This window comes from Mytilus californianus, unplaced genomic scaffold (assembly GCF_021869535.1).
Source record: "Mytilus californianus isolate M0D057914Y unplaced genomic scaffold, xbMytCali1.0.p SCAF_14, whole genome shotgun sequence".
Classification (NCBI taxonomy): Eukaryota; Metazoa; Mollusca; class Bivalvia; order Mytilida; family Mytilidae; genus Mytilus; species Mytilus californianus.
The window spans coordinates 41070991-41095367 of NW_026262626.1; the positions used below are offsets into that span (position 1 = coordinate 41070991).

The following is a 24377-nucleotide window of genomic DNA, read 5'->3' on the forward strand; positions in this document are numbered from 1 at the left end:
ATGAAAACAAATGATTATAAAAATCATAATCAAGCTACCAGGATAAAGGTCAATGCCAACAAATGATCATAGAAATCATAATCCAGCTACCCAGATAATGGGTTTATGAAAACAAATGATTATAAAAATCTTAATCCAGCTACCCAGATAAAGGTTAATTCCAACATATGATCATATAATCATAATCCAGCTACCCGGATAAAGGTCAATGCCAACAAATGATCATAGAAATCATAATCCAGCTACACGGATAATGGGTTTGATAGAGGGTTCCTTGGTTTGTTTTTTTCTTTTATATTAAAATAAGTTAACAAACAACATTTTTGTTACACTAATAACATGTTACAAGTTTTTTAATGTTTCATATACACTGCTCCAGTCTTGAGACTATCATTTCCATCCAATGTTTTTTCAAATTACGATCTGGATGTAGACCATCACAAAGTTTATTGTATGAATAAACACTTCCTCTCCTTCCTCTGTGCTGTCTAAGGGCCCTATGCAAGGGTATGTGAACTTGAGTTTCTTTCTCGTTAAAGTCATTTATAAAGTCCTCATTAATTCTGGATACAAAATTTTCAAAAGATTGCTGGTGATTATGGGTTATAGTTCCTAATTTTTCACTCTTATGAGGATATTTTCTTATGGTTCGTTGTAATTCTTTTGGGGGTATTGTTGCAATTACCACTTTTGCGTTAAAAGCCACCGTCTTCACTGCTGTTTCAATTTGGTTAAACTTCTTGACGATTCGTTTGTATAATATATTTAAATCCTCTCCAGTTCTACCATAAATGTCCTCAGGGATGTTATTTATTCCGACACTCAGAAACACCACAACGCGGTTCTGCTTGCAAAGTTTTTCAAATCTTTCACTCCTCACGTATCGCTTAACGTCACCCAACTTCAAACCAGGAACACAGTGATAGTTTATTCTTCTTACAATATTTCTATTCGATCCCAAATTAATTCTTTCAACGCCACACAATCTAGAATCGCTAATAAAAATTACCTTCATTTAACAGTACAAATATTATGTATACAAATACTTTTTATATCTCAATATTGAAGAGTTACAGAATAAGACTAAAATCCAAAACCAAAAACGGGGATTTTTCCGGATCTGGCTAGCTGCCATAGGATCTAAGGTCCACCTACACAAGTACTGTTTGGACTTCGTGCAGTGTTTAAAACTGGAACTCACTTGACAGGATAACAAAATGGCAAACAGAGACAAAGCAACAAACCAACTTCTCAATTTCAAAGAATCACAGACGGTATGCTCTTTATTTACAAGTAATTTACCGTGATAATTAGTGTCTACTTTGGAACTGTTGAGTGTTGTTAGCAGTACCCAACTGTTTGCAGGACATGGTATACTGCACTTCTTACATTACATAAAAATACATAACTTTCAAATAGGCCTATTGACGGTGTTGGAGAGCTGTTTTGAAGCTCTCAACTGACTTGGCACACACTATATCTTCTTCCAGTTGGTTCCAATGAATCAGTCTTAAGGTTTATGACTCCTTCTGTGGCCTGTCAATTACGAAATTTTCAAACTGCAATAGTATCAAAACAGCAAAGACAATGAATAATAGCAGTGATTGGGAAGGACGTGCGCCTTGCGCCAATTGCTCTTATCGACCAGAAATGGCGCATAGAGTGACAAATGTAAGCGCCCACGTGGCGCATGATATTTTTCACTTCGTTTTGAAACGTTGCGATATCGTCAAATGGATTTCCGATCGTATTTCGTGCCGCCATGTGTGAGTACACAGCTGTGTAGTGTTTACTCCAGTGATAGGAGCACCTTAGCCTGGCATCCTGACCCAATCTAATACTTCGTCTACTGTCAAGCAGTTGGCCAGGATCCCAGGCTAAGGAGCACCTATATATTTTTGGGACGTCTCGGGTGTTTTCCTATGGTAATAATAGCAACATGCGGTATGACTGATTACCCAAAAAACGTAATTAACCATCATTCATGATATTTTTTTATAAACAACTTTAAATTTGTGAAAATTGGCTAGTACAGGCGAGAATTCTTCTCTAATTATAATCTTTTAAGTAAGCTTGCTACTATTTCGATTGAAAAACCCAAAAGCCTTTTTATGAATAGCATGGTATTTGTCTCCATAAAAGGGGCTTAACTGTCCTTGTCATTTTTTTTTTGTCTTTGGCTCGTTTTGACATTTTGTAAACATGCCTTCAGTGAATTGTTGTTGTGTCTTATCAACTAACGTTGCTCCCTACTGTTATTCTTGTCATCGTGATGAAGTAATAATAATACAAGCGCAGAGGAAATGCCAGAAACTTCCTCTAATACGGAACGTCAGGAATAAGTATGGTATCGACGAAGACCCAAATTTAATGTAAAAAAAATCGTAAGAATTCCGCAGAACCCAGTGTCTTGCCTACTTTTGCTGTTAATCGCAGGCTCAACAAAAATGAGGAAAAAAATTAATAAAAATATTCCTCTCTGTACTCTCTTTTGATTGTAAGTAGCTTCTGTCCAAGTTTGGTAAAAATCCAGGATAGTTTATGAATCTAATAAATGTTTTAAAAACTTAAACTGCAGACTGTATATATGTAATGTTAACTTGAAGAAAAACTAAGTCCATTTATAAGTAAAATACGGAAAAAATGGAATAAAATTTTAACAAAATTTCCTTCTAGATACTAGCTTTTAATCATAAACAAGCTTCTGTCCAAGTTTGGTACAAATCCAAGATAGTTTAAGAAAGTTGTTAAAATTTTAAAAACTTTAACCACAGAGTGAATGTAATGTTAACTGGCAGAAAAACTAAGTCCATTTATAAGTAAAATACTGAAAAAATGACTTTTTTTTTACAAAATTTACTTCTGGAAACTATCTTATGATCATAAACAAGCTTCTTTCCAAGTTTGGTAGAAATCCAGGATAGTTTAAGATAGTTTTAAAATTTCAAAAACTTTAACCACAGAGTGAATGTAATGTTTCCTGGCAGAAAAACTAAGTCCATTTATCAGTAAAATACGGAAGAAATAGATTTTTTGTTTTACAAAATTTACTTTTGGATATTATCTTATGATCATAAACAAGCTTCTGTCCAAGTTTGGTAGAAATCCAGGATAGTTTAAGAAAGTTATTAAAATTGCAAAAACTTTAACCACAGACATGACAGAGTGAATATTTGTGGATGCCACCGACGACAACGACGGAATGTAGGATCGCTATGTCTCGCTTTTTCGACAAAAGTCGAAGGCTCGACAAAAACATGAACATGAACAAGGGAACAGTACCAGTTTTAACATTGTAAATAAAGGTTATCGTAAATATTGCCCGGTTTGGAAGAAGTTATTGTATATTCATTGAAATTGAAATTACAAAATCACAGGAACAATATCCATGATATTAATTAGAATCATACATGTCATACTTGTAAGTACAGTGAAATATACGCTTTTTTAATTTTTGTTTTTATTGTAAACGAATGGCCCACTCATTTGACAACATGGCCCATTAATTCTAAAAATGGCCCGTTGAATTTATTTTTGGGGGGCCCTGGGCCCATAGAGAAAAAATCCTTCCAGATCACTGAATAGTGATGGACCATTTTGTACATATATCAAGGGGAAACTTCGTGCAAAGCATTATTATTTATAGTTTAATTGCATTTAGTAGAAAAAGAGAATTTGGTGAAAATAAAACCAAGATTTTTGTAGAAAATCCACAGACTTTAATACAGAGATTTATGTTATAAAATTTTAAACATAGATTACTCACTTGTTTTTCTATGATCAGCTAGCATTTATTGTTTACAAAAAGTCTTAAACAACCTTTAAATTCCAAAACACCTCGTGCTGAGTCACCAAAGTCGAGCGCACTCTAAAACTAAAGGTGTACTTGAATTGGTCCATATTTATATTTGTTTTAACCAATATCTAAATTTATAAACTTGTTTTAAGGAAATCATTGCTAGCACTGCATGCAATAATCCTCTATCTATCAAGCATCGAATTGCCAAATATGAGAGTACAAGGGGAAAGGCTGTGGATTTTCTATAAAATTTCCATATGTTGAGCATTGAATCGACACAAGGGTACATAATCCTTAATGAAGATTGAGTTCTTTAATTGCTCGATTTTGCAGTTTGTTGTATCAATTGCCTTTGAGTTGTTCTTAACCAAGTTGTTTACTATATATTAGTGCTTTCAAAGTCTACAAAGCGTTTCGGCTTGATAATCCTTTTGGTTTTGCTTTTTACCAAAAATTTGTCAGGTTTGATAGCTGGGACCAAACCCTCAACATTTTTGTACAGAAATACCAGTCTTTGGCTTGTTCTTCTGGACTGCAGGTTTTCTAGTTCCAGTACGGTAAGCATTTTGGTGACCGATCCTTCTTCTATAGATTTGTAATCCCCTGTGATGAAACATGCTGCTCTACACTGGATCCTTTCTAGTTGGTTAATGTTGTTTGTTGTATATGGGTCCCATACAATGGCCCCATATTCCATTCTAGATCTTACCAATGAGATGCAGGCTGTTTTCTTGCAGTCTTTTGGGTAGCATCTTAGGTTGCGTCTTAGAAAGCCAAGTGTTGAATTTGCTTTCTTGGCTACATTTGAAATGTGGGTGGCCCATTTTAGATCTTCTGATATCTAGCCCCAGGTATGGATTGTGTTGGACTTGTTGGAGTATGTGTCCATCGAGGGTGTAGAATTTCTGGCTTTTGTTCTTAATGCTCAGGATGTAACATTTCTTCATGTTAAAGAGCATACCCCAATCTTTGGCCCATTTTTCTATGCTTACCAGATCTTGTTGTAGTAGAGTGTGGTCAAGTTGTGTGGTCAAGTTGTTTTTTTATGTTTCTGTATATAGCAGACAATCATCAGCAAAAAGTGTAATGGTTGATTTTACTGCATCTGGCAGGTCGATGATATGACAGAGGAAGAGAAGGGGTCAGAGTATGGTTCCTTGTGGAACTCCTGAATCCACAGTAGCTTCATCAGATTCCTCTCACACCATATTCATCTAGTTTGTGTAATTATTTGTTGTGTAGCATGGTGTCCTTGAGGATTCTGTTTTGTATGCCGTCTGGTCCTGATGCTTTTGAATGATTTAGTTGTCTAAGCAGTTTTTCAACGCCTTCATGTTTTATTTCGAGGGATGGGATTAAGTTCTTTATGTATTTTGATGTTTTAGGCAGTGTTTTGTTGTTGTCTCTCGTGAATACTGATTTGAATTGTTGTATCAGTAGTTCTGCCTTCCCTTTACTGTCAATCACTAAATGGCCATTGCTTTTCAACAGTGATACTCCTGTGTTGTCTTGCATGCCTTTTTTCTCGATTTGATATATTTCCAAAAAAGTTTTGGATTGTTGTTTTCCAGTCCTTCCATTATGGTGTTGTTGATGTATTCCCATGCAGCATGTTCAGCCTTTTGGACTTGTCTTTTGCTTTCTTTTTGGTAATTTAGTTTTTTCGGAATCTGTAATTTTGATTGTTCCATGACTTTATTCATTTATATGTGCACAATGATTTGATTTATTTGTATTTTATATGTTTTATATTCAGTATAGAACTCACCAGTACTTATGTTTATATGTTTTATATTCAGTATAGAACTCACCAGTACTTATGTTTATATGTTTTATATTCAGTATAGAACTCACCAGTACTTATGTTTATATGTTTTATATTCAGTATAGAACTCACCAGTACTTATGTTTATATGTTTTATATTCAGTATAGAACTCACCAGTACTTATGTTTATATGTTTTATATTCAGTATAGAACTCACCAGTACTTATGTTTATATGTTTTGTAATACATGTGAATACAATTGTATGCAGAATCAAAATAAAGTTTTCTATGTCTATGTCTTTAGACTTTACACTGATTGACCTCAGGTCAACAAATGTAACTCATTCATTAAAAAAACAACTAGAGTTTGGTGTATGCAATCTTGTTTTCAGCCAAATTTGCAAACAATCACTTTTGATCCATGGCATCAATTGTGATGGAACCACTTGAGTGGTCTTATTTTAGCATGCTTTCAGCTCTGTGGTATCTTGGGTATTGAAATATTGTTTCCACAGCAAGAGTTACAGATGTAACAATACTTTAACAAATTTCTCATTTTTTTGTGTCAATATGAAAGTTGGATGTAATAAACTGTATGAATTAGATGTTTTCTGTATCTGGAAAATGGAAAACATCACCAAAACAGTGGTGATAATGCATGAATTGGATTTATATTTTCAGGGGGATACCCCAAGCAGGTTTACTTTGCTTCACAACACTCACTCATGTCACTAGTGACAATTCTGACCACCTCCCCCTAACTAACACTTAAACAGAAAGAATATAAACAGCTCTGTCATGTCTGTAAATATGTCGAATGACTTATTCTATTGGGTTTTTTTTCTGAACCAAAATTTAAAAAAAGTCAACAATTAACATGATTAATTTGATAATGATGAAAGCTACAAAAATGCCCCAAGCATGGTGTTAAGAGTACTGTTTCTATGTTAACAAAATGTTTTGGTCATCATGATTTAGCCGTCCACATCATTCAGCATTGTTGTTGTTCAGACTTTTTATGAATGACTACCATGACTACTGTACCTTAGGAATAAGCAATCTATGATTTGTGAACTTGTTCCAAAATTCAGTACATGTATGTCATGTTTGTAAAGAGATTAGGCAAAAAAAGAAAAAAACCCTAGGCCTGATAGACAAGAGTAAAATTATAATTTAATGTTTATTTTTACTTTCAGAAACCTGATGTCTTGACAACTGGAACAGGTGTCCCTGTTGGCACCAAAACAGCCACAATGACAGTTGGACCAAGAGGTCCAGTCCTTTTACAAGACTTTGTCTTCACAGATGAAATGGCCCATTTCAACAGAGAAAGAATACCAGAAAGAGTGGTACATGCCAAAGGAGCTGGTACATATACATTATAGTATTATTAGGAATCCATGATTCATGAATGCTGTACTCAAACACAATAAACATTATAAATACTACATGTTCATCTTTCAAATCTGTAATCTGCAATTACTAAAATTTATGCATATTATTACTATACACACCATTACATACAGTAAGGTAAGAGCTTTGACATAATCTAGATTATAAGAATGTAAATCACACATAAACATTCATGTTCATTTGTTTCGCAGGTTTGTTACCAATCTTATAATATTACAATGTAGATTACATTCTGCCATTAATGGTTCAAAGTAAATCTATTAATCATACAGACTACATGCATTTACATCACACTTTACACAATTTATTACAATTACGTAATTGCTGAAAAAGGTAATTTAACTTGTTTAACATGACTATTGTTAAAGTTCCCATTCATATGTCTAATTGATAAAAAAAAAATGTTATTAACATTTTCATGTACATTGTACATCATTTTTGGTTAGAATTAGACACATGACTTTTGTTTTATACTACAGCTCATGTCATTTTCATCTTTCTAAATGTTATTAAGTTATATTTACATGGCTTCTAGATTGGAGACTGAGGATTCATTGAAAAACCAGAAAACATCAAACAGCCATGAAGATACAATTGTTCCTCAATCCATCATGTTGTCCTTGAAAGTTGATACCCCAAAAAATAAATGAATCCACAGTATGCTGTTATTTTTCTTTCATTATAAGAATGAACCGATGAGACATGAAACATAAAGACAGACAAAACTGACCAGATTCATGACCACATGTTCCTAAAACTCCTCAGTGCTCTTCAACTTTGTATTTTATTTGATGAGAACCTTGTTTACAACATATTATGACTGAGAACCCTGTTTACAACATATTATCAGGGGCCTCAGTGGCCGAGTGGTCTAAGTAGTTACTACTGTAATCACTAGCCAGTCAACACTGAGGTTGTGAGTACGAACCCTGCTCGTGCGGGTGCGCTCGACTCCCAATCTTGATTGACTAGGATTGTCAATTTTCCTATCGAAGGTCTGTGGTTTTCTCCGGGCACTCCAGCACTAATAAAAACTGGCCGCCACAAAATAGCCCAAAAGCGGTGCTTAAAAGTGGCGTTAAAACACCAAAATAAAAAAAAAAAAATCAAATCAAAATACAACATAATATGACTTATTTTACAGGAGCATTTGGATACTTTGAGTGCACACATGATATTTCGAAGTACTGTAAGGCAAAGCCATTTGAATTTGTTGGTAAAAAGACACCTTTAGGAGTTAGATTCTCAACAGTTGGTAAGTGTATGTTGTCTGCGTGTTACACTATGTGTTGCTAATTTTATGTTTTTTTTTGATTGGTTAGTTGACACAGTTAAAGATGGCAACTTTTAGTCAATAGAACCCCCTCCCCACTATTAGTTAAAATTGTATAAAAGGTTCTATTGAAGAAATAATTCTTTCATCCCCTTGCTCTATATAAAAAAAAATAAGGAGATGAGGTATGACTGCCAATTGCAATGAGACAACTATCCTCTCAAGTGGATGTAAGAAATTATAGGCAACTGTACGGCCTTCAACAAGGAGAAAAACTCATACTGTATAGTCAGCTATAAAAGCCCCCAACATGAAAAATATAAAACAATTCAAGAAAACTAAAGGCCAAATTTATAACAAAACAATTAACGAAAAACAAATGTGACAGACATGAACCTATATCTATGCTAATTTTTACATGGGTAGGCATTATATTTGTCAACATTTTACACAGGTCTGGCTAATGCTTGGTATTAAGATATTGACAAATAGAATACCTACCCATGTTAAAATGAGTATAGAGCATGGGAATAGGAAAATCCCAGATCTTTAAGACATGTTTTAAAGGCAACAATTTTAAATCCTAAAAGTCCAAGAGAACCAACCATATCAAAATTATAAAATAAACAGATATATATATATATATATATATATATGTAATCTTACTTTTAGAAGGTTTTTATTTAATTTACTAGCGACCAACACCCACACAAACATCTACTTTGATCTCCTGCCATGTTTGTAATACAACTGATGTAATTTTAATTTTGAATCATATCAATCATGTGCACCACATTCTAATTGGAATCAGAACATGGCTTTGTTTGCCAAATGATAGAAGAACTAGATATTAATAAAATAAGATGCATTCATACATGTAATTATTAAATGTCACATTGCTACATTATTTTATACAGAGTTACCTTCCATATTCAGTTAGGATTTCCTCAAGTTATTTGACTGTTTATATATATTTATCAGGTTTATTTTTCCTACTGATTTTATTTTTTTAAATGATTTTGAGAATTGAGAGATAATTTTACATTTGAAATGATATTTTCAGATTTATTTTAAATGAATTTCAGATAATTTTATATTGAGTCAAAATGAAAAATTGAGAACAAGAGTTATCTCCCATCACACACTGTTTTTATTTTTAGGTGGAGAAAGTGGTTCTGCTGACTCTGCCAGGGACCCCAGAGGATTTGCTGTAAAGATGTATACTGAAGATGGTAACTGGGATCTGGTGGGGAACAATACTCCAATCTTCTTCATTAGAGATCCTATGCTGGTATACAATTTTCATTTTAGCCTAAATTATCCATGATTCATGGGCAAATGGTCTATAAATTTTAGAATATGTTGAAAGTATAACTTCTGTAAAAATACAGCAAATTTCTTTATTTATAAAGTAAGGTGATGAGAGGCCATTTCAAATGAGACTATTGGAAGAACAAAGAATTGGAATATAAACAACTACTGGCATGGTCAGTGTATGACATTGACCTTCAATGATTTTAATGGAACAGTCCAACAATTAAAATGAATATAATTGAGACTGTGAAATTGTTAAAACAAGTTGGTAAATTGATTTACAGATCTATTTTGATAAATTTGTTTGAATATATTCTAGTAGTTCAATTATGGCAATTTGTATTATGGAATTTTTTTAGGAAATTGTAATTTTGCAAAAAAATATCTGGTTTCTGAATACTTGTAGTTTTTTGGGACGAGATTGAACTTTAATAACAAAGTACTAACAACAAACTAATTTTTGTTGAAGTATTTATCTCTATACTTGTCTCTATTAATGCAAAGTTGAGATACAAATTAATTCAAAATTTGGGAATATTTTTCATCTCTTTATTTCAATTTTAAACTTATAAATTTTAGAATCCAATCATTCTATATTGAAAGTAGAAGGTTTACATTGCTTAAATGTTTGAATATGTTTATGAAGATCTTACAATAGACCATTGCTTTTTGAAATTTGATTATAATTAATAATTTAATATTATGAATACATTTATATGATTTTCAGGTATATTGAGGTTGTGAGGTCTAAAATTTTGTTTATGCTATACTGAATTTAAATCATATTGATGACTTATGATTTGGTAAGAAGTACAAACAAATTGCTTAAACAAATATCCACTCCTTTACACATGCATTAGTATAACCATTTATCAAATAAATGTTTTAGATTTCGCTGTACAGTAGGCAAGGCATATCTCTGTGTCAACAATGTTACATAGACAATAATGTCAAAATCAGTCATAATTTCTGGCAATTTCAATTTCTTTCTGAACCAATCTTTGCCCTTTTCCATATTTACAATTTTGTTGATTTATTGCTTACATTATATTTTAAATTTTCAGTTTCCAAGCTTCATACATACACAGAAGAGAAACCCAGAAACTCACCTAAAGGTAAAGCATATATTTTATTCACCAGATCTTAATGAATCATTATTATTAATCAATGTATTTTTTATAAGAAATGAAATTGAAAAAACAACATATGAGATAGATTTTCAGGAAACAGAACAACTCTCTGAGGATTATAAAAAAATCTAATACCCTTTTTATAGTGATTTTTGATGGAACAGCATGACATATTTTGAGGCGTAATTTCCACAATTTACCTATCAGAATAACCACAGATAAACTTTCTGAATATTTATGAATTTAATTACAGTATCAGGATTGATAGCAATTTGATTATAATATGAATATGCTAATACATTTGAAAACTTGCTGTTGTCGGTCTTAGATTTTACAGTCGAAAATATCAATTGATATTAAATATAATTAACAATGATAAAAATGTCTGGTACTGTCTGATTACTTATGCTAGTTGTAAGATATATAAACATTGGTATTGAGACTCAATATTGATTAAATGTGTTCAAATTAAAAAAAAATCATAAAGAATTATACAACCTGATTGATCAGTAAAATAATTTTATTATGTGTTGTTTTATATTTTTTATCCCCTTAAAAACTCAACAGATTTGATATTCAATTTTCCAATGTTGCTATTTCCATATGTTCAATGATTTTATACAAATGAACAATGATATATTTCCAATTTTATCACAATTTTCTTGTCAATAGTACTTATATTAACCTTACAATCTATTAAGAATTGTTGGACTAAAGTACAAATCCATAGATACTGTGGATTTATTTATTTTTATGGGTACCAATTTTCATTGATTTAGGAAAATTTGTATGTTTGTATATTTGTATATTTGTATATTTGATTTCAAGGTTTAACAAAACTCTGCACACAAACCTTAAGAAAATTTGTACTTCATTGAACATTAAAATTTGTGGTCCACATTTTCCAATGAAATCAATAGAAATTGGTACCTCACAAAAAACTATGAATCCACAGTACCATACTTCCTGTATTTTCAAGCACTTTACTGGATAGACTTTCATTAGGAATTATTGAAACAAACACGGCTAGATAAATGATTGACATGGGTCAGAAGGAAGTAAATTAAAAAAAACATTAATTATTTCATGATTTTTTTTAATTTTATATCTTTTTTAAAGGATCCAGACATGTTCTGGGATTTCATTACACTTCGACCAGAGACAACCCACCAGGTGTCCTTCCTGTTCTCTGACCGTGGAACCCCTGATGGCTTCAGACGTATGAATGGTTATGGAAGTCACACATTTAAGACAGTTAATAAGGATGGACAGGCATACTACTGTAAATTCCACTTCAAGGTAAAGTTAATTCCACTTCAAGGTAAAGTTAATTCCACTTCAAGGTACAGTTAATTCCACTTCAAAGTACAGTTAATTCCACTTCAAGGTAAAGTTAATTCCACTTCAAGGTACAGTTAATTCCACTTCAAGGTAAAGTTAATTCCATGATTATTGATTCATACTATGATAAATTTTACATGACTTTCGGACAGTATTTGTAAGAGTCAGATGCTATAGTCAGTAGACCTGCCAATTTTCCTGATTTCTTTTCCCCATGAGAGGTGTTGACCTGACTCTTGTTATACTCAATTATTTAAATTAGAACATTTAGAAATAAAGTAATGCATTCAATAAACAGATTGAAAATATGTTTAATTGAACTACTTTTTGTGGAGCCTGTGACATAGCAATCCTAGATTCCGTCAGTGGTGTCAATATTTAGGTTCAGTCTGTGGATAAAGTTTTTTTAAGACATCAATAACTTTGTCCAATCTTCATGGAATTTTATGAAATTTGGACAGGTGCTAATCTTCAAGACCAAGAAATAACATTTAAAAAAGTTTGATTTTTTTTTTTAAATTCTGTGTTTTACTGATAAATGGACTCACCTTTTAGGTCAACATTACACTTTAACACTGACAGTAGCAATTGCAGGTGAGAAACAGAGTTCCTTGGAACCCCTTACAAATGTTTTACTATAATCATCATGATCATGGAAATGTTTTTTTTTTCATTTCAGACTGATCAAGGCATCAAATGTCTGAGTGCTGAGCAAGCAGACAAGCTGTCTTCAACTGATCCTGATTATGCCATCCGTGATTTATACAATGCCATCTCGGAAGGGAATTTCCCTTCATGGTCACTGAACGTCCAGATAATGACATTTGAAGAGGCAGAAAATTTCAGATATAATCCTTTTGATCTTACCAAGGTAATTCAGAAATGCAGAAATGCAGAAATATTCAGATAAGCTTTTGATCTAACATTTGTACAAGTTGACACAATTTAAGCAAAAGTTACTTCCCTTTTGTCACCATGTTGGAGGTCTATGTGCACAAATTCCATCATGCATATATATATACCTCAAAGAAACGGCAGCCATGGGAAGTAACTCAAACGGCATCATTTGAAACCAATCTATACATCCATTTGATTTTTTAAAGTGCCAATCGGCCTAAGAATCAGGCAGTGGTGAAAACATGACAAACAAAAACCCACTCAAATTGATATTAATTTATGATCAAATTGCATTATGGTGCACAAATATAACATTTGTTTCCTTTACCTGTTTTGGTAACTCAAAATATGATTTGGTTTAAATGCACTAGAAAATGACAATTAAGGGGAGATAACTTTGTAATTTAACCAAAAGTTATTTTGAGTTTTCTCAAATTTAATACCAGACATGCAGAAACGAAAGACCTACTATCTCTAACTCTTGATGAGTGTAACTTCAAAAAAGAATGGTTTGGTTGGTGGGTTTTTTTGGCCATGTTTTGAATTTTTCTAAATTGCCTGATTCTTACAACGACTGGCACTTACTTAATATACAAAAATAAATGATAATCCTTTTAATTTTACTAAGATAAACTTTACTTTAGAAATCATTGACTATTAAATGTCTTTTTGCATTTTATGTAATTCCTAAGTCAGCTGACCTAAGGGGTCACATAATATTACATTTTTCATGGAAGTTTACTGAAATTCGTGTCATAGGTTTAAATGAGCTATAGTTCGGAGGATTGCAAAATACGGCTGAATTAATATTTTTTTGGTGATAGAATAAATAGTAAAACAACATAACAAACACTCTCACATCTATTTCTCAAGGGGGTTGGGTGAAATTTTTGTCAAAGGTTTACATGAGCAATATTTCTGTCAGATTTGAAAATTGGCGCTGATCATAAAAATTTAGGGGAATGATGCGTCTTAGAAATGTAAATAGTATAAAAATTCAACCTTGTTGATACTCTTGTTCCTGTATAATTCCCATTGGAGTTAAATCAAATATATGTCAATGATTTACATCAGCAATATTTAGGATGAGATGGAATGTCAGCATGATTCAACTTGAAAATCTGGCTTGATTAAGTACTTTCAAGGAAGTTATGTCAGTTTGAAATATAAATGATATGGAAAATTCCAATGTATTGGTTGGGGACATTAGCTTCTCTGTAGAAATCTTGTCCTATCAGTATAAAAACCAGTTTTGTTTAGTTCAGTTACATGAAATTATTTACTGAAGTTACTCATGTGGGGATGCAACATCATTCCTTTTAAAGCAGACTTCTCTTGTTCATAAAATCATTAACTAAAATTGATAAAGATGATAAAGCAATATATAACTTAAAGGTTGAAAAAGGTTTTAAATTTTCTTCAAACTTCAAATTTCAAATTTGAACTTTATGCTTCCTAATGATTAATTGTGGCTGTTGATCTTTACAGCATCTATATATAACCCTGATCTTATTTGAATTATAATTATTAATGTTAACAGATTTGGCCTCAAGGAGAATTTCCATTGATCCCAGTTGGTAGAATGGTTTTGAACAGGAATCCAAAGAATTACTTTGCTGAAGTAGAACAGATAGCCTTCTCTCCAGTTCATATGATTCCAGGAATAGAAGCCAGTCCAGATAAAATGTTACAGGTAATTACCTCAGGTAGCTCACCTGTGTAACTTCTCTAGTTCATATGATTCCAGGAATAGAAGCCATTCCAGATAAAATGTTATAGGTAATTACCTCAGGTAGATCACCTGTGTAACATTTTTTAAAGAATTACCTCGGGTAGATCACCTGTGCAACATTTTTTAAAGAACAGATAGCTCTCTTTCTGATTTATATGATTCCAGGGAAAGAACAGATGCTGATCCAGGAATTTGAAAAAGGGAGGGGGGGGACTTACACTAGACAAAGTTTGGAGTGGAACAGGTAATAAGTCTGCATTTACCATAAATGTACCTCCATAAGGGGGCCCGGGCACCCCTAAATCCACCTCTGCAGAAGCCAGTCCAGATAAATTGTTACAGGTAATTACTTCAGATAGATCACCTGTGTAACTTCTCTAGTTCATATAATTCCAGGAATAGAAGCCATTCCAGATAAAATGTTACAGGTAATTACCTCAGGTAGATCACCTGTGTAACATTTTTTAAAGAGCAGATAGCTTTCTTTCTGGTTTATATGATTCCAGGGATAGAACAGATGCCGATCCAGGAATTTGAAAAGGGGGGGGGGGGGGGTGGGGACTTACACTAGACAAAGTTTTGAGTGGAACAGGTAATAAGTCTGCATTTACCATAAATGTACCTCCATAAGGGGGCCCAGGCACCCCTAAATCCACCTCTGCAGAAGCCAGTCCAGATAAATTGTTACAGGTAATTACTTCAGATAGATCACCTGCGTAACTTCTCTAGTTCAGATAATTCCAGGACTGGAAGCCATTCCAGATGAAATGTTACAGATAATTACCTCAGGTAGCTCAGTCTTGTAATAAATAAAACAAACAAGATAAACCCTTGGGTAACTGACTTCTGTGCAATAAACAATATAATACCTCAGGAAACTAAACTATTTTCTTTATACTTTATTTTTTGGTGAAGAATTGTTTTATGATTTGTAGAGCTGTTAGAACACATACTTTGAAACATGGTCTCATTGTTTATATGCAGCATGCTTGAAATATTATTTATTAATCTGACATTTCTATCTGTTGATCAGCAGGCAAAATAATAATTGAATACAACTATTCTGCATTAAATTAGGAGAAATACCCAAGATTATTGTCCTTACAGTTCCTATTAATTAAGACGTAATATTTGAGGTAATGCCTGTGGTAACTCAAGATAAACAGCTGGATACATTTAAAACAGGTTCATAGATCACCGGTAATTACCTCTGATAGCTTACAATTGATACAAATTTTGCTTCATCTTAGTTTACAGACTGTAACTTCATCTGTTGTTTTTGTTTTCAGGGAAGGTTGTTCTCCTACTCTGACACACACAGACACAGACTTGGTAGTAATTACCTCCAGATACCAGTCAATTGTCCATTTAATGCAAGAGTCAAAAACTACCAGAGAGATGGTCCACAGTGTGTTGATGAAAACCAAGGTAACAACCTCTGACCTACCATTTTGCCTGAAACAAACTTGTTTTAATTGGTCAGTTAATGACTAGTTATTCTCACATTGGTCACTAAACTTTAGTTTTTAAAGCCATTTCACTACCCCTTTAAGTAACACTTATTCAGGTCCTCAAATACCAGTGGAATGTTAGTTGAATGCGGCAGAGTTAGAAATAATTTAAGTTGACCATTGTTGACCAACTAATTCACTAGCTCAGGAGTAGAAAAATAAGTTAAATGGCCCTAACTATGTCAAAATTTGGATCACTTGCATAAATACATTTACAAAGTCAGAAAATCATGAGAATTATCAGTTTGAAAGGGCTAAATAAGCATTGTAGTATAGAAGTCATTACTCATGCTTTTCAGGCCATGTTTTTTATATTTTGCTAAAACAGATGATATTTCCCAATGTGATATCTGTGACCACCTGATGCTTCTCAAATATTTGTGATGTATTTATGGTGCTAATTTACATAAAATAATTTTCATCAGTTTTATGGGGAGAGGTGCTCGTGCTATTGTATAATTAGGGCTATTCCATTAAAATGTATGTGGGAGGGTAGGAAGGGACTTTCAAAATATCCCTACAACCAAGAACCATTTTTTAGATAATTTTGCATAATGGTAATAGACGCTTACTGAAAAAAGACCCATGACCCACATTCAATAATTAAACTTCCCTTCATACCCTCCCACATACATTTTAATGGAATAGCCCTTAGATATGATCTTATAAATTTTGAATTATTTATCTCCATAGCTGGAGCACCAAACTACTTCCCCAACAGTTTTACTGGACCACAGGACAATCGTCAGTACTTAGAGTCTAACTTCAGCATTAGTGGTGATGTCAAGCGTTACAATACAGCTGATGATGACAACTATTCACAAGTTGGTGTATTCTGGAGAAAGGTAGGTATCCATGGTGATGTTTTTATTGGACCTATGGATTTGACTGTTCATTGTCCCCTCCTTCTTTTTTAGCTCACCTGGCCCAAAGGGCCAAGTGAGCTTTTCTCATCACTTGACGTCCGTTGTTTGTCGTCCGTCGTCCGTAAACTTTTACAAAAATCTTCTCCTCTGAAACTACTGGGCCAAATTTAACCAAACTTGGCCAATATCATCATTAGGGTATCTAGTTTGAAAAATGTGTCCGGTGACCCGGCCAACTAACCAAGATGGCCGCCATGGCTAAAAATAGAACATAGGGATAAAATGTAGATTTTGGCTTATATCTCTGAAACCAAAGCATTGAGAGCAAATCTGACAAAGGGTAAAAATGTTTATTAGCTCAAGATCTATCTGCCCTGAAATTTTCAGATGAATCGGACAACCCGTTGTTAGGTTGCTGCCCCTGAATTAATAATTTTATGGAAATTTTGCCTTATTTGGTTATTATCTTGAATATTATTATAGATAGAGATAAACTGTAAACAGCAATAATGTTCAGCAAAGTAAGTTCTACAAATAAGTCAACATGACCAAAATGGTCAGTTGACCCCTTAAGGAGTTATTGCTCTTTTATAGTCAATTTTTAACAATTTTTCGTAAATTTTTGTTATCTTTTACAATCTTCTCCTCTGAAACTACTAAGATGAATTTAACTAAAGTTGTAAACAATCATCATTAGGGTATGTAGTTTAAAAATTGTGTTTGATGACCCCGCCCTCAAACCAAGATGGCCGACATGGCTAATAATAGTACATAGGGTAAAATGCAGTTTTTGGCTCATATATCTAAATCCAAAGCATTTCTAGCAAATCTTTCAAAAACAAAATTGTTCATTAGGTCAAGATCTATCTGCCCTTAAATTTTCAGACCATTCAGGCAACCTGTTGTTGGGTTGCTGCCCCTGAATTGGTAATTTTTAGAAATTTTTTCAGCTTTTGGTTATTATCTTGAATATTATTATAGATAGAGATAAACTGTAACGAGCAATAATGTACAGCAAAGTAAGACCTACAAATAAGTCACATGACCAAAATGGTCAATTGACCCCTTTAGGAGTTATTGCCCTTTATAATAAATTTTTAACAATTTTCATAAATTTTGTAAATTTTTACAAAATAATTTCCACTGAAACTACAGGGCCAAGTTCATTATAGATAGAGATAATTGTAAGCATCAAGAATGTTCAGTAAAGTAAGATCTACAAACACATCACCATCACCAAAACACAATTTTGTCATGAATCCACCTGTGTCCTTTGTTTAATATGCACATAGACCAAGGTGAGCGACACAGGCTCTTTAGAGCCTCTAGTTTTAGTGAATTAAAGATCACAAGAATTTTCTTCAATCAGGCTTTCATTGAATGAAATGCTAAAGCACTAAAGTTGAATTAGAATAATTTTTGTCTCATGTTCTGTAGCAAATATATCATATAAAACTTAGGAGACATTGTATAATTCCCTACAGCTATTCATAGACAAAAAATCCAAGTTGTGAACAAATACAAGTGACCTTACATCCTTTAACAATTAATAAACCCATACCATATAGTAAGCTGTTAAAGGCCCTGATATGATAAAGTGTGAAAATTTAAATAGAGAAAATGATATGCTTGAACAATGAACCAAAAACAAGTATGACAGACAACAACCACCGGATTAAAGGTTCCTGGTTTGGCATCATTCTATTCTATGTACACAAATACTTTGAAATAAATAGGTCAAAACAACAATTCCTGTGAATGCACTCATACTATTGTTGACAAAATGGTAGTAATTTTGCAATAATACCAATTAATATTTGAGAAGGCAGAACCAGCTAGTATTACCATAAACAATGATGTTGTCTTAAAAATATATTGTCCTTTTTGTGTTTTGATAGACATCATCTGTTTTTATTTAATTTTATTTTATATATGTTCATTTATCAATAAACCTCATGGATGTTTTCATTTTGCAAATAATAAGGAATGACTTGTATTGTGATAACAAACATTATAATACAACCTAAAGTGATTGGGAGTTACAGTAGACTCCACCTAATCAGATATCGGCTAAACGAATATATCGGCCATGTAATATTTTTGTTGAGCCTGCGACTTTTGTCGCAAAAGCGAGACATAGCGATCCTACATTCTGTCGGCGTCGTTATCGGCGGCGTCAACAAATATTCACTCTGTGGTTAAAGTTTTCAAATTTTAATAACTTTCTTAAACTATCCTGGATTTCTACCAAACTTGGACAGAAGCTTGTTTATGATCATAAGATAGTATCCAGAAGTAAATTTTGTAAAAAAAATCCTATTTTTCCGTATTTTACTCATAAATGGACTTAGTTTTTCTGCCAGTTAACATAAAATTCACTCTGTGGTTAAAGTTTTTCAAATTTTAATAATTTTCTTAAACTATCCTGGATTTGTACCTTACTTGGACAGAAGCTTGTTTGTGAATATAAGATAGTATTCAAAAGTAAATTTTGTAAAAAAAAAATCTTGTTTATCCATATATTACTTATAAATGGACTTAGTTTTTCTTCCAGTTAACATTACATACAGTCTGCAGTTAAAGTCTTTAAAACATTTATTAGATTCATAAACCAATTCAAAAGATAGTATCAAGAGGAAAATTTTTAATAATTATTTCCCCATTTTTGTGGAGCCTGCGACTAACAGCAAAAGTAGGCGAGACACTGGGTTCAGCGGAACCCTTACAATTTTTTTCAAAACACCAAACCCTTCCCTATATGTTTAATGTTAAATTTATCGAGTAATCGAATATCAGATATAAGAATATATCGGCAAATAGGATAAGAATATTCAGGAAATTTTGATTAAATTAGATGCCCTCTAAATTCAAATAGTTTGAATTTATTTATAAAATATACAAGAGCAGTACATTGGGAGAATTTTGATTAAACTCTAAATCCTCACAGAATCAGAAATATAATTTAAACTGAATGTACCTCCTTCTGAAAAATTTATTGCAATATACATATAAATCCCTTTTGACAAGAGAAATCTGACTTTTGTCAGATATAATTTTGTAACATTTGCATGACCTCATGTCATGGACGCCATTTTGTTTTGTTTACAAAATATGAAGAAGCCTCGAGAACCATGACCTAAACATAAACAGTCTTCAGAAAACTTAAACTTGATGCAATGATATTTTATCAATCATGATTATATATCTTCATAAATTTAAATTCGATTATTTAAAGAAATAAAATATATGATTTTAAGAGACTGCAGTGTACACAGACCATGCTTTGATCTATTTATAGCCCAATTAGCTTACCTGTGCTAAATGTAAATAATGGATATTAATTCGTTTACAAAACAAATAAAGACACAAACTATGGATGGTAGATACATATAGTTATTCACATAAATATTTCAGGACATTTTATTTATTTTAATAAATATGGGATTTAAAAACTGAAAACAAATATAAGCATTACATAACCAGCTTATAATTTTTTACACAAACATCGTGGTGATGTAACTGATAAAAATCACTCCAGCACTTTCTTATAAATAGCAGTGGTCAGGGTTAGTAACATCTCAGGATTAGGTCTACTCATTATTGCAGAATATTCAATGAATATACATTTATAGTCTAATTGAATATATCGGATAATGGGATATTTTTTGCTGACATTTTTGGTATCTGATTTGCCGGAGTCTACTGCATATTCTATAAGAATTTAGATTTTCCTTCGTAATGATGAATATTTTAATATGGCAAAGTGTAACAGCGATTTGATTTCTGGTGTCTATAAAACATTGATTTTCCTTGGGTGTTGAACATTATAAAATGGCTGACAGTGGTTATTTTCTTAATCAAGGAAGCTACTTTAATACAAGCTTGTGTCTTCTGTATCATCATCCTGAATATACACATAGTATTTGCTGCTGGAATGTATGCACACAATAGTTACTGCTGGACTTGAGGCACAAATTATTTACTGCTGAATTTAATGCACAGAATATTTGCTGCTGAACTTAAAGCAGCCATTATTCAATATTGTGAAATAAGGTTGCCATAAACAAGATTGTGTTTGGTAAAGTGATGTGGTCTTTTTATTTATTTTTAAGGTACTGAATCCAGCAGAAAGACAAAGATTGGCAGAAAATATTGCTGGCCATGTTTGTAATGCATCAGAATTTCTACAGAAACGAGTAATCAATAACTTTGGACAGGCTGATCCAGAATACGGACAAATGATTAAACAATTATTGGATAAAATAAATGCTAAAAAGAGGGCAACACAGGTTAGTGAACTAGGAAGGGACAGTTTGACATAATTTTATGAAAATTAATGTAAAATGAAGGGACATTCTGACTTTTTTATGCCCATGCTGTAGGTGATGGGGGCATTAAGTGTTAACTTGACCGTCCATCCTTCTGTGTTTTGGTTGTTTGTCCCATTTTCATTTGTTTGAAGCTTGAGCGGGGGTATTCAGGTCCTCAAACACATTCTTCTTTTATTTTATATTAAAGTGAATGTATACAAGAGGATAAACCAGTAGGCAGTTAATTTATTTATAGAAAGAGATTTATACATTCTGGGTAATATTTTCAATAGTGTACATGAACACATTTTGACTGGTTTACAACCAATTCACATACTTTCTGTTTTCATATACTTGAATTAAGAGTGAGGGTATTCTTAGCACTACAATGTTGTTAATGAATAAAACATTTTTCTACCAATATTTCAGCATTTGACTGAATTTCACACCTTAATAGTTTTTATTATATTATTTATATGCATTTATTGTTATTTTTAGGCTGGAGTTCCTGCCAATTTATAGATTTTATAAAAGACTGGTGAAAAAGCATTAATGAACTATGTTGTGATGGATCAATACAATCGTAATTGTAGATATTAAATTATCATGCTGGGAAAAATCCTGTAAGCTATTTTTTCTAGGGATACTTAAATTATGCCTTTTAAAGTTCTAAGATATTACTTGTTCTTGTGCAAAAAGAAAATCAAAATTGACAAAATTGACAAACTGAAAATAGATTTATACTGTATTTATAAGAAATATAGATATCAGCTGACTGGTATGTCGATCAATGTAATTATTTGTTGATCAATACAATTGTTTCATTTATAAAGCTGCTTTGAATCAGTATTAATTGTATGAAAAGGATTGGCAGATTTTGTAAAAAATATTGTATGTATTAATGAAAGTTGTTTTTGAAATCCCTGTTTGTATCATAATGATTGAGAATTTTTTGTGAATTTCTTAATCTTAGTTTCCATTGTAGCCTGTCAGTAAAATGATTTTTTTTTAATATGAAGTTTTCCTTTTATTATACCCACAGAAGTTAGGCTTAAGAAATTTTATATGAATTTAATTAATATTACTTTTAACTTGGTTTTTCAGTTATATTTATTTTTTTTATTTAAATTAAATATTTTTCTTAAGTGCTTAATAAAAAAATCAAACATTATTTATAAAATTCTGTCAGATGTGACAAAATATTTTTCTTGAATTAAGAGTGAAAAAAAGAAGAATTTCTTATAGAAGCTCTAGTTTGGAAAAATTCATTTAAAATGAATGAAAATTGGCTTGATATTAAGAAAAACCATGTTGGTTATGCAATTTGCCATATATGAATTATTTAAATTCATTAAATATCAATACAATAGTTGTTTTCAAATTAATTTTAAACAGCAGAAATTTTTTTATATTTCTTTAATTGCCTACAGTAAATTCACTTTATATTTTTTAAGTTTTTAATTAAAATTAATTTTGTGAGTGTGATGTAATTGTTAAATGTGATAATAATTTATGCATACTTGTTAATGAGGTTAGTTATTGTATCATTCATAAATGTACATGGAGATGTAATAAACAGAAATAATATTTCATGTTTTAGTATATCAGAATGGAAAATATCAGCATCCCAGATTTTCTCCCATCAAACAATAAAAACCTTTGGCTGTGTTGGATGTATAAATAATCCGCCACATACGGTCATAAAAAATGTAAACAACATGTTGTAAACTTCATGTGTCCGAAGCGCTTTTCGTAAAGGGGACATAAAAATTGATGCCTCATGTAGGGAGAGTGGCATTCTTTCTGCACATTTAAGAACCCTTGCAACTTCACTTCAAGGTGGTGGTAGGTGGCCTGTTGGAAGACAAAATTTCTGACCATATCCAACATACCATCATTCTACCCTAGCAGTCAGAATTTCCAGCTCTACATGCATGACCTGCTTGTAAACCTACCATTCAGAAACGTCCTTTTTGTTTTGTTTTGTTCTGGTGGGAAATTGCATACAATATTTGCCACTGGGTGTATAACAAGAAATTGTCAATAAATTAGATCTCTTTCATTGCTACAAATAATTTAAAAAATGAAAATAACATGTAATAAATTATGTGTCTGATAGTCTGAAGTACTTTTTCTGGGTTTGCTTATAATAACGATGGATGTAGAAACATCCTCTCAGTATATTTACTGACCTTTTGAATGAAAGGAGATGTGAGATACATGACAATGAGACAACAATCTACCAAAACAAACATGAACACATACTGTAAAGTGGGAAATTATTGCATGATTTATATTAAAGCAATAATGCCACTGAGTGAATATCGCAATAATGAAAACCTCGCATTCTGATACATATAACTGTATGAATATTTTCCTGAAATCACAATAAATAATCTCACATTTTTGTTCTTTCTTTAATATTTATTTTAAAAAGATGAAAATTTAAGGAAGAAATCTGGAACCATTATCAGAGACTTGACCATGGCAAAAAGCCATAACAATAGACAATGACTATCATCAGAACAATACACAGAAAACTAAGAAAAACAAACATCACCACAAACAAAATAAGATTAATTTTGCAATTGTTAAAATCTTTTCTTTTCATATGGAATTCATATAACTTTTGTCCGAAAATCACTATAAATAATTCATATCAAATTCACATGAAAAATCAGTCCGAGACTACTCTGACGTCCAACGGCTGTTTTGCTAGACAAGCTGGGGCCGTGGGACTTGTCTGGCAAAACAGCCGTTGGGCGTCAGAGTAATCTCGGACTAATGAAAAATAGGCCACAAAGCTTTTCACTGTATTTATTAACAAAATCAACACAATCAATGTAAGCAAGACACATTTATTTATGACACGAATAATCATTGGTATTGTAACTGCCACATTTGTAAATTAACTGTTTTCATAACTGAACTGTTCAATATACTAAAGATTTTCTACCCCAGGAATATATTACCTCAGCTGTATTTGGCAAAACCCTTTGGAATTTTGGCCCTTGACGCTCTTAAA

General features: G+C 32.2%; 1 protein-coding gene across 1 annotated transcript; it reads left to right on the forward strand.

Moving 5' to 3' along the window:
• The first annotated feature begins 1157 nt into the window (after window positions 1-1157).
• LOC127724547 (catalase-like) lies at window positions 1158-22942 on the forward strand. Its single transcript, XM_052231533.1, has 12 exons — window positions 1158-1274; window positions 6762-6933; window positions 8123-8233; window positions 9412-9542; window positions 10630-10680; window positions 11815-11994; window positions 12716-12907; window positions 14474-14626; window positions 15955-16093; window positions 16870-17021; window positions 21155-21331; window positions 21851-22942. Exons 1-12 carry the CDS (start codon window positions 1218-1220, stop codon window positions 21872-21874), a joined length of 1539 nt encoding a protein of 512 aa, XP_052087493.1. The 5' UTR covers window positions 1158-1217; the 3' UTR covers window positions 21875-22942.
• The last annotated feature ends 1435 nt before the right edge of the window (window positions 22943-24377 follow it).

Bases quoted from the DNA above. Each gene is read 5' to 3' on its own strand.
- LOC127724547 (XM_052231533.1), top strand. From the start codon at position 1,218: ATGGCAAACAGAGACAAAGCAACAAACCAACTTCTCAATTTCAAAGAA. The intron at 6,934-8,122 runs GTACATATACAT...CTTATTTTACAG, and splicing joins GGTACATGCCAAAGGAGCTG to GAGCATTTGGATACTTTGAG. The intron at 8,234-9,411 runs GTAAGTGTATGT...TTTTATTTTTAG, and splicing joins AGTTAGATTCTCAACAGTTG to GTGGAGAAAGTGGTTCTGCT.